A 12,064-nucleotide genomic window follows, 5' to 3' on the forward strand; every position below is an offset into this window, starting at 1 on the left:
ATTAATGATCTAGTGCTACTCTCTACGGTAAACTTACCTAAGCGATTAGTCACTAATGTGGGTAGCAGTAAACTACTACCCAAGTTCATTGGTCCTTTCCGTGTACTGCATCGCAGAGGCAATGCGTACACAATAGAATTGCCACGTAGGATGCGAACGCATCCTACGTTTTACGTTGGTCGGTTCCGCCCGTATCATCAGTACGCGGCTTCTTCCGAGGACGGATTTGACCACCCTTTTCAAGAACCCCAAAAGATTCTTGTGATCGCGACCCAGGTTCTCATGTTGAACCTGAAGTTTCTCATGCTTGTTCCGAAGATCCTCGAAACTACGATGAGCTGACGACAGCTCATCGCGAACAGCATGATAGTTCCGCTCGTACTCCAACAAGGAGTACGCACCCTTCGAACGGTCTTCCAACCGCTCGATATGGTGATTCTGCACCATCTGTTCCAACGAGCGACGCTTACCGCGCTCGTGTTCAAGACCCTCCTCCAAATCATGGAGGAAGTGATCCATTTTGTCGATCTTCGACATTAGATCCGACATACGGTTCAAATCCAATTTTCCCTTCCCCACCACAACCTTTGGTGGACTCCCACGGTGGTCAACGTTTCCTTGTGGAACGCATCCAGAACCACCGTGATGTGAAGGGGCAGCGAACGAGTTATCTTGTTCGCTGGCGAGGTTATCCACCTTCGCATGACAGCTGGGAACCTCGTTCCCAGCTGATTGTTGACGTTGAGGGCCTCGTCCGTCAGTATGACGAGACCCACCCGATGGTTCAGAAGGCCCATCGGAAAACACGCGCCCTTGGCGCATGTAAATCGATTGCAAAACGTCAATCGCGTCACGCATCTCAATAGAGATGCGAGCCCTTCCCCAGGGCGAAGAAAGGGAATAGACATCCCCTTTTACCCTCTTCGAGTTGTCTACACAACACGGACAGGGATCACCCCACGTGAGGCATGGAAGTCCAGCCTCACGTGACAACCGATGCAATTTATACTTTGCACCGGTTGGAGTTCTTTTCTCAAATTTAACGCGATTCGCGTTAAGTTTTTGAAGCCAAGCTTCGCGTCCAATGTCTTTAACATTGCGAATGAACGCACTCCAAGCTTGCATAAGCGAGACTTTATCTCGCTTATTATTGCCACTAAACCATCGATGCTTTAGAAAAGCATCGAGATAGAAATCTTCCTCAGCGCGAAAGTTCTTCGCGCTGGGATCAAGGCCATGTAGCTTTGTCGCAATAAATAAAGGATATTTATTGTGAGGAGTAGTTTCTCCAGACAAGCTATTAATGAGCCTTTCTGGCAAAAGCCACGGCTTCTTTTCAGGGGCGAGATTAGACATTTTACTGTCATCACTCCCCTGAGTGGTACCCGCTGAAGTAGGGGTACCACGAGGACTTTTATTACGATGGCTTACGCCACCGTCGTCACCTTGCACAGAGACATGTGCAGGTGACCGTACGGGAGACCGTACGAAAGATCATACGGGCGATGAGGTATCATCCTCATCGTCGGAACCAAATAGACTGTTCACACGTCTATCAGAATGAGCCCTCTCATTCGAAGGCTCATAATCAGCCGCCTGACGGGTATCAGGCGACTGTTCCATCCTTCCCGAGTCGGCCACTTCGTCCGACTCGCACTCGTTGTCGACCTCTAAAGAGGGGTCGTATTCACGTGGTGAATCACCACGTGCACTCGCAACACCATGACAAGACCCATCTTTTGATCCACAAGGACCGGAAATACAGCGCTTTGCGCGCTCGTAAAGAAAATGCAACTTGTCAATCCCTTCGCGCATCTTAGAAGAGAGGCACGTGCTAACATTTTTTAGAAACTTCAAATCATTCCCCTGCACGTCGTATACGTAAGTATTTGGCAGCACCTTTACATTCACTGTATCAGTGTAGGCTCGCGAATATTGAGGCTTTACTAGCAAAAGTTGACACGTAACACAAAGCGCCTCACCTTTCAGCAACTACCACGCAGTTAGAGTTACCTTTCCCCTCACCGTGCAAAACTTGGCAGTCGCTTCGCATCGTTACTACTTTCCATAAGACTACATTAAATTATCTGATCTGATCATACCTGTTCTTGATCCAAAACTGAAATATAGAAGCTCAGGTGCTCCTTTTTCATTACGACCACTCGCCTGCTATAAAGCTGCAGTTGACGCAGTTATCTCAAACTGAGGGGTAAATGAGAATTTTTTTTAGTGACTGGGGAAATGATATCTCTTAAGTTAACACTTAAGTCACTTGATTTTTATCTCGAGCTCCTCAATGTATGAAATCGAAAGCTGGCTGATATATATGTCTTAAAGATGCAACTGTTCGTTACGCAAATACAATACGAGCGAATTTCCCGAGTCGAAACAACCTACGAGTCGTCGCCGACAAGGCGATCAAGTCTTAAACATATGTCATGTATCTCGTTGAGTCAAAAGCTTACTTACTTATTGTCATCAACCTTGTTCTACCCTATAGTGGCGCTTAGGGTCGATAATTTGAGCTACGTCATGGCGAAATTGGTAGTAGATGTGACGCGATGACTAAACTTAGGCGCATAAGCGTAAATACGTTCATCGCTCTGGCTTAATATGGAAATTCTAGCATTGCAAAAGAATATAAGAGATCCCTTAAGAGCCGGCTATGTGTCGTAGCCGCGTGCGTGGCACTACGATAATTGTGCATGATCCTAAAGAGCCGAAACTGCTACGGGGGCACCTTTCGCTTGTACTAACAACAGTACTTGTCATCGTGCAATGTTAACAATGACGTGAGGTGCCTCGAATACTTCACGTACGTTGACGTGCAGAGGGAGGTATAAGTAGCTAAGAAGTCTTAGCTACTAGATGTCGATACTAAGGCTTCAGTATAAAGAAAATGTTAAACTGTATTAATATACTAAATTCCTCCGTAGCGATCTTCTATCTACTGGCTCTAATAAAAAATATATAGTAACTAAGTATGTATAGCGCCTTCTTTCGCACCGCCTACTCGTGTATTGCAACGATTGGCGGGGTTAGTTAAACTAAATCAATTAATCAACAAAACTAAAGTCTTGTCGCCTTAATATTACCAAATTTGGTAATACTGCAACTATTAAGTCAAAAATAATTGAGTTCTAAAGTTTGTAATCTTTGTTTATTTCCTTTGATAGGCCAAAATATTTATCATTCTTCTTATAGAAAATAAAATTTATGTAACGGGGCACCCCGTTACATCCCCCCTCCCCTTAACCAATAATCACTAGTGATTGATGTAGTGTGACAGAGAGTACTAATGTGTCTCTCTGTAAAACAGCACTTTTTGGCTTTATTCCAATTCCAACTTTTAATTGCGCATGGTATCGAAGCTCGTGCGCGTAGCCTGCGGGGCCGCAAAGCTGGCAGCTTCGCGACTCAGTGTAGCTGCTAGTGATAAAAAATGTTTCGGTAGACGCTCATGCGTCTACTATATGGAGCTGGTCATCTCCTACTCCAATTGGATGTGATGGTACGAGTCGTGTCATCGTCTGACTTGGTGACCGCTGTGAAGGCCTCCGGTTAGCCTGGGGTCGCGTGCGCACCTAAGGGTTCTGACGTGACAACCCTATAAATTGATTTGAATAACCGATTTCAATTGTGAGGGCACACCATCATCAACCCCAGTGTATACTACACAACTTCAACTGTCCACAAGCTTACGTGTAACCCCATTATAATATTCTGATCTATTTTCTTTAAATAATCCGATTTGCGACGACCAAAGCGTTGACGGTTCAATATCGATTTATCATGAAGCTATACTTGCGCTAGCTCCAAACACTGACCAAATCGCAGCGATATCGAATTTACAATCCGCCGAATCGTGTATTGTAGGCTGGGTTTTATAGAAATCTGGTTTTAAGTAACTCATTTAAGGTGCATCCTATAAGCTGCAAAAGTTTAAGTTATAATTGACAGCATTTATCGTGCATTCATATCCACAGTGTAGTCGCGTTGTGAAGCTACTTGTTATGGGGCAACCTATTACATAGTGTTTTTAAGCTTAATAAATAATTACCCAAGTAGGTATACTGCAGTATCCAATTAGCGAATACTGCGAGTTATTATTATTGGTATTTTTTTCACTGCGGTGCCGAAACCGATATTATTAGCGAATGACTAGTCGACTCATATCAGAGTGGTATCTAAGAGCAAGGGAATAATTTCGTACTTTGTACGAATTTCAATTTGAAAAAAATATCTTAACAGAGTTGAATTTCCCTTATTGACAGAGCGCTTCCTCAACACTTCATAGTCTAAAAGGGTAATGGGCTCACATCCTGTGGCACTTTGTAGTCCTTCCAATGAACATATTAAAGATTAGCACGTACGAAGATTCGGTGACTTCAGCGGCCTCGCTAGAGCATGGAGACTTTCATCAACTCACCGCGGTGGAGTAGCGAGCACTACACCACCTCGCGGCGGTGTCTGGAGTGATCGTCGTGCGTTTCTTCTGAGCACAGCGACGCCCGATTGACAGCGTGCCGCTATTTAAGACTTCATGGTGCGCGAGCTCGCCGAAATGAATTGGCGATTATCGACTCCCTCCCGCACTTCGCAGCACAACGCTATTCAAGATGGAGACGTCGACGTACTCCGATGATGGTCCGGATCGGCTCATTCTAAATAGATGTTTTTCGCGAGATTGACATTGCAGTAGCGTCAAGATTAATTGACGCTCAGACGTCCAAAGTCAGCTCTATGCTATCTCGACTGCCAGGCAAGGCAAATGAATGAGCTCTAGGGAAACTCGTCTTAAATGAGTTCACTTTTCCCACGCTAGACGCCATCCATGATTGTCATTCAAGCTTCCGAAGACGAGTCTCGCTAGCGTGCAGACTTCATGTCATCAAAACAGGACAAACTGTCGATGCGTGATTACGTTCAGAATACACGACACCTTGCTTCGTGCATTATCACACAGCTGATCGACATGGCTTCGCCGATGTCTTTGTCTTCGATATACAGCAGGGCATGACACGTTACTGCCTCACGCGTGCTGCGCCAAATTCCCTCTTTTGCCCTCGTACTTCGGGATGATTGCGTTGTCGTGTCGTCATATTTACATGCAGCATCGCTACCTGCCCAGATGTTTGGTCAGAGCCAATGGGGCTCGACGCAATCGAGATCTTTCGTAGTCGCGGCAACTCTTTACACCGCGACATTCGCAGTCAAAACGCGATGAAGTGTTTTTGACGCGGTAAGACAGGCGGCCGTTTCCCGCGTGCACGCGCCTGTTACTATGGACATAGCAATACACAAAGAGATGCCGTGTTGTCGATGGATCCGCCAAAAACGAGCAGATTCAGAAGGCACAGGGCGCCGTACTGGCAAATATAAAGCCCCCGAGCCCCGGTACCGGTGGTAGCTCGGGCCCCTCGCCCCAAAGTGCGAAGTTAACTTCGGAGATTTAAGGTTTCACTCATACTCAATTCAATGCCACCATTATGCGCAACGAGTCGGGACTGATCATCATCAGTATCTTCGTTGCTGGAGTAATTCAACCACTCTGGTGCCTCTAGCAACTTATTTCGTGTCTTCTGTTTGACCCTCTCCCTGTCTACCATCACAGTTCGAGAGGTCGAACAGGGGGTTTCGCATATACCTTCATCGGCTGAGCAGAGGCTTTCAATAAATTTTGAGGCGGTCGAGCAGAGGTTTCCTCAAGCAACTACATTGTTCAAGCAGCGGCTTTCGATCAACACCGAGGCGGCCAACGTCAAGCGCTCCCGCTTCTCTTTGACGAGACTGAGCGGCCCCTAGGTCCGCCTGTGAATCATGTGCTGGAGACTATGCTCCCACGTCTAGAGGGGGGTACATCATGTCCCTGCGATAGCGAAGTGCCAGTGTCGACCAGGGGCTCGACACGCAAACGCACACGCAAGAAAGAGCACGCCGCTTTCCGAGACGACAATTGTCTCGTTTTTTCACTATTAAAGACGATTCGGGGTGGTGACGGAATCCTTTTGCGCATAAATATATGGATGGGCCTCCACACCGTGGCCGCTACATTGCGGTAGCGACACTTCCGTGCAAGGCTGAAAAACTCACATCTATTTTGACCTTATCGTGAAAAGACCCCTTCACGACCTCAAGGTCGGTGATATTGAGCAAGTGTGCGCAATTTTAGGTGTCGAAACTGCCGGTGGACAAGTTTGGAAAGCCACCCAAAGAGCACTGAGCCTAAACTAGTGCGAGAAGAACCCTTCGCGATGCGGTCCTGGGATGTCCTTCGTGATTCAAGCAACCCTATTTACAATCTCGCGCGGGAGCATTCCGATATTTGTACAGAGAAATCCCTGCTGCGCTTCCAGCGGATCGTGGTGTGCGGCACGAGATTAATCTCGTGCCTTGTTCGATTATGCGCGATGCGGCAGTGGCCGTTACCGATTAAAGAAAAGTCATCGCATTTAATGAATTTACGCGAGCCGCCGTAAGGCTGGCCATGTTCGCGAGAGTATCTCTTCACATTCAAGTTCAACTTTCGGTGTAAAGAAAGCAACCGGTGGGTGGCGAGTTATGCACGCTTTACAACTGACGTCACAAATCCGGCTTAAACGCCAATTCACCAAAAAGAGATGGTACAAGATACCATATCCGGGAGCGAGATCTACAGCCCTATAGACCTGACAGATGGTATCTATCACATTCTAACGAGAAACAGTGTCATTCCGTTCTTTGCGGTAAGCATCCCAAGCGGGATGCTTTGGGAGTGGCTAGTCATACCACAAAGGCTTTAGAACGCTCCAGCTACGTTTAATCGGATGGCGACGCAAGTACTCCGCCCACGCTTCGCGATGTCGCACCCAGCTAGTTCGATGACATATTTGTTCACAGCCGCGCTAAGCATCAGCTCAGCGCAACGAAGCAGTACCTTTGACATTTAAAGCGTGTATTTCAATTGATGCGAGAGAATAAATTGTTTGCCAACTTGAAGAAATTGTCTTCTATGCTCCCGCGCTGATCCTGGAAAGGTCTCTTTGACATGTTCCTGGTCGACACCTAGGAACCCAACTGAAGTATGACAGTGGGTGTGCCTGGCGATATACATATAAAACTACATTGAGCTAACTCAACCATTGTCGACTTTTGCAAGAAGGACGCCATCTGATTGTGGAACGCAGAACATCAAGGGCTTTTGACTCCGTGACGAAGATCTTGTCTGAACCAACGCGCTAATGGCACAAAACCTTTTTATGTCATGTTCCGATTGTTTTGCTTGAACGTATACGCTAATTGTGTGACGCAAGTAATTTTGCGATAAGATTTGCTCTTATGCAATTCGATGACGAGGGTCGGGAGCGAGTCGTGAGCTTTCAGACACGACAGGTGTAACCTGCTGAAACGATTATACCGTCCATGATAAAGAACTTTTGATAATGCGTTGCGCGTAAAATTAGTTCAGGATATATATATAATTGGCGAGAAAACGTTTTCGTTCTATATAGATCATGCCTCATTGCACCACCGTCAAAGGTCTCCTCTCGTGTCCTAGCTATGGCTCGTTGGCTGTCGCTCTTCGCCGAATACAACTACGTCGTGAATTAAAAGTCTGGCAAGAATAACGTACTTTCTGACGTGTTATATCATCAACCAGATTACGATCCTCGGCGTGACATGGGTCTTCAGCCAGAAAATGCTGATGACGACGACATTTGTGGATGCCGTATTGATTTATGATTTAATACGATTGTTTTGAGTCCTGTACTGCCGATCCCCCCCAGACTCAGAGCGCCAAGTCTTACGCGAGCGACACCTCATAGGGGCCAAACCCTAATTACACCAACCTCCTAAGGATTCGTCAGTCTATTTCCAGGTAGCCTTGCTTATGCAGCAAGGCTCAACAGGCACAACTATTGAGGTTACAACAGGAACTGATCTTTGTACCTGGGATGACGCATACCTGCCGTCCCGAAATCTTTAAGATAGACATCTTTTAGTATAGGTGAGTCAAAGAAGACTCCCTTCATTTCGCGCGGTACTGATAAAGCATCTTCGACATCCTACTTAAGATTTACTCGAAATCGTCAAGCGCTACGCGCTTGATGGTCCGCTGCGGGCGTACACGATGGACGTCTTCGGTTCTCTGCGTGTTGTCATTCCTCCTAATGATGACCCTCGAGCTTGTTATCACGAATTCGACGACCAACTAATGGCCACTTGGGTCGCGAAAAGGCGTTCGCGGTCATATCTTGCGTGTTTACTAGCCGCAAGTATATAAGTACCGGCAAAAGTTGGTACGCTCTTGTGAGACTTGCCAGCGAGTGAAGCTTGCGCCGATCTCACATCCGCCATTGCGACCGCTACCGATTGCTACGGAAGCCTGGCGTTTAGTTAGCATGGATTTTATCCTTGATCGTCCGCCTGATGAATACAAACATACGGGCGTCTAGTCCTTGTGAATCGATTTGCAAAATCGTAAAACGGTGCATTTTGCCCTGGTCTTCGCGCATGTTTCGGCGGAGACAACCGCGAAGATCTTTATCGATTTAATCTTTAGACATTAGGACCGTGATCCGCGTTTCACCTCCGCTTTCTAGGCTGAATTGTTTCAGGTCTTAGGCAATTTGTTGCTAGCGGCACATCCTGAGACGGCTGAGCAACAAGAGTATGTGAATTGTGTTCTTAGAGATGTCTTGCGCAGTTATGAGACATCGTTTTTTGTCGTGGAACAAGGAATTTCATCTTCCGTGCGCAATGCACTACAATAGGCAGTCGACCGAAAAGAGAAAACGATGACTCTTAAAAATTCAAAAAAAGCGAGAGCTTTATTGTCGACCAGAGGTTTATAAATGACAACAGGGGCGAATTTGGGCGCTAATACGTTAGTGGTAAGATACATTGGCCGACTTTGCAATTTCACACGGAGCAAGCACGAAGATTTGCGACAGAGGACTCCGACAACCAGCAAGAAGCGTCACCAGATGTAGCTGGTGAGCGCTACCGACCACCAGACGCAGCAGGACAATGACAGGAGGTACATCTAGTCGAGGCAACAGCGAGCATGAACCTCGCATCATCAGGTGCAAGACCAACCATCTCTGGACATATTGTACGTGGACTACATTAGAAAGACGCCAATACCGCTGCTACGAACATACGAACACCACCAGGGACTCATACGGGCAGCAGAACGGCACCTCACGTAAGACCACAATAGAGGCGGCCATAAGACCAATGGAGTCGAGCAGCAGAAGCTTTCCCGACTTTCAAATTACTAGAGCCCGACTCAGCAATGCTAGATTTGGAGTCGCTAGAGAGGGACGGAGACGTCACGACAATACCACGTTGGCAACAAACATGGTTAAACTCCGATAGGTGGATTTAAAGCCTTCGGAGATTTGCATGGACAACACCCTGCGGAACCTCACGGCATAGGAGGCCCAAGAACTGCTCGCCTATCTTGACCGGACACTGGAATTACCGCACGCTCCGAGCTTCATCAAAGTGACAGTATCGGATACGTGAGGCGCAATTTTAGAAAGCTTCCATATCCAACACGTGAAGCCCGACGAACACTGAGGCTGGGGCTGCCACGGCTTATATCGCGAATGATGCTGTCACCACCTCCCCAGATGGGAGGAGCAAGCAACTGCAAAGCAAGAGTTGGGAAGTGGATATGCTTTAGTTATGCAGAACAAATCACAGAAAGTGAAGCCGACACGCGAGGCCTTTAAGCCACCGAGGATGGGTGTACAACGGCTGCACACGCTTAACTCAAACAAACGAGCGGCAAGGCGGCGACTGGTAGGAGAGCAAAGCACATATTTTAAGCAGCACGGGTAGGAGCTGCAGCCTCAAAAGCCTAGTTTGACCCCAATGAGAGCCGGAAGACACATCTTTCTGGGACTTCCAACTGTAAAGGGATGAAAGTCGCTTTGGTTGCGTGCCTTCGACTTAAAAAGCGATGCGGACATGAAAAAGTTGCAGGAAAAAGCGGCGTTTGCGTATGCGGAGGTAGGACGCACCTCAACAGTCAACATGGGCATGGACACGGAACATCCTTAGAAGAAGGAGTCGGACGATTGGAAGCAACAACGCCCAAGAAACCTTGCCGCACGATCAGTCCTCTGCTGCCACAACAAACCCCTCTGCTGAGCTGGCAAGGGGGATGCTGACATGGGGAAAAGTCACCTAGACGAGAATGAGACAATTTTGGACTATGTGTACTCCTCACAACTATCCCAATCTCTGATTCCGGGTCGGAGTTTCCTTTCTCATTGGTGGCGGAACAAGGCAGTACGCAGGAGGGAGCCGACGAGTTAGCTGACGGCGCCGCTCATGACCGGATGTCGAACACGTGCATCGGGACCAGCATACCGGGCAAGTAAAAGCGGGACCATCCCTGAGCTAGGACGGCTACCCAGTCAAAGAAGAGGGGTGGGATGCTCCAACAATTCCTAATGGTTCTGCAGCCATTTGATGGCGTGCTCACAACTGTTCCCGCCAACGGAAAACGCGCTTACACGGCGTGCTACGCGTCCTCTAGCAATGAGTTCGACAATCTGGCAAACTGCAGCTGACCGCCGCCATCGTTAAAGAGGTGAACTCGCTCAAAAACAGTATTTACTTACTGATGATGAACAATCTGCGCCATAAGGTCGCATGCAGCGCAGTTGACCTGATTTATATAGTGCAAAGACTGTATTCAGACAAGGATGTTCCAGTGAGTGCAGCAGCAGCAACAGCCACGGTCCTTGTGCACTATGGTCAGGAGCGCAAGAGGTCCGTTCAAAACAAAGTCCATCAAGCTTTCTGGGCGGGGGCAGAAGTGTTGCGCGCAATGGCGCAATATCATCGAGAAGCCAAGCACACGCTTAAGGCCTCTGCCAATCTACACGTTATACCTATTATGCTACGAAATAACGAGGGTCGTGTCTATGGATTGCATTACGGTGTACGGTATATCGCTTGGCAAGCGGAAGGGAAAAGTGCGTGGCCCAGGGCCACTTGCTTGGAGAGAGATTGGGCAGAAGAGTTGCTTAAACGGAACAACCAAGCCGCATCAATGCTGGACTCGGTGAATTCGTTCATCAACTCGGAAAACACCAATGCCGTCATTATTGGCGCGGTGTAACGATGGGCGCGGCTTACGTTAGGCCCTAAGTATTAGGTGCGCAATTGTCCTGGCTGGAGATTCAGGCTGGATCGGAGGCAACAGCACTTACTATTCGGAGCGGTGGTGACTTCAAGCCACACGGCTGATGGTTACATGATAGTAGCGACCGGAGGCCGGACAGGTATGTCCAGTACATTGCGATTGGCCAGTGTTGCATACGCGACCGAAGAGGTTTCGCTGAACCTGGGTCAACAACTAGGGCTCCTCCGGAACTTAGTTAATGCCAGCAGCTTTCAGNGACAAACATGGAAGAGCAAATGTTCATTCATTTAATGTTAATGATCTAGTGCTACTCTCTACGGTAAACTTACCTAAGCGATTAGTCACTATGTGGGTAGCAGTAAACTACTACCCACGTTTATTGGTCCTTTCCGTGTACTGCATCGCAGAGGCAATGCGTACACAATAGAATTGCCACGTGGGATGCGAACGCATCCTACGTTTTACGTTGGTCGGCTCCGCCCGTACCATCAGTACGCGACTTCTTCCGAGGACGGATTTGACCACCCTTTTCAAGAATAGAATCCCCAAAAGATTCTTGTGATCGCGAACCAGATTCTCATGTTGGGACTGAAGTTTCTCATGCCGGTTCCGAAGATCCTTGAAACTACGATGAGCTGACGACAGCTCATCGCGAACGGCATGATACTTCCGTTCGTACTCCAACATGGAGTACGCAGTCTTCGAACGGTCTTCCAACCGCTCGATATGGTGAGCCTGCACCGTCTGCTCCAACGAGCGACGCTTGTCGCGCTCGTGGTCAAGTCCTCCTCCAAATTATGGAGGAAGTAATCGAGTTTGTCAATCCTCGACATTAGATCCGACACACGGTTCGGATCTAATTTTCCCTCCTCCACCACAAGCATTGGTGGATTCCCACGGTGGTCAGCGTTTCCTTGTGGA

General features: G+C 47.8%; 1 protein-coding gene across 1 annotated transcript; it reads left to right on the plus strand.

The window, feature by feature from the left end:
* Positions 1-10,621: 10,621 nt before the first annotated feature.
* On the plus strand, positions 10,622-11,119 carry CCR75_002656 (uncharacterized protein; the record flags this gene model as incomplete). The annotated part of the gene is made up of 1 exon (XM_067960753.1): positions 10,622-11,119. One exon carries the CDS (start codon positions 10,622-10,624, stop codon positions 11,117-11,119), a length of 498 nt encoding a protein of 165 aa, XP_067817371.1.
* Positions 11,120-12,064: the final 945 nt, after the last annotated feature.

This window comes from Bremia lactucae, linkage group LG11 (assembly GCF_004359215.1).
Source record: "Bremia lactucae strain SF5 linkage group LG11, whole genome shotgun sequence".
Taxonomy (NCBI): domain Eukaryota; phylum Oomycota; class Peronosporomycetes; order Peronosporales; family Peronosporaceae; genus Bremia; species Bremia lactucae.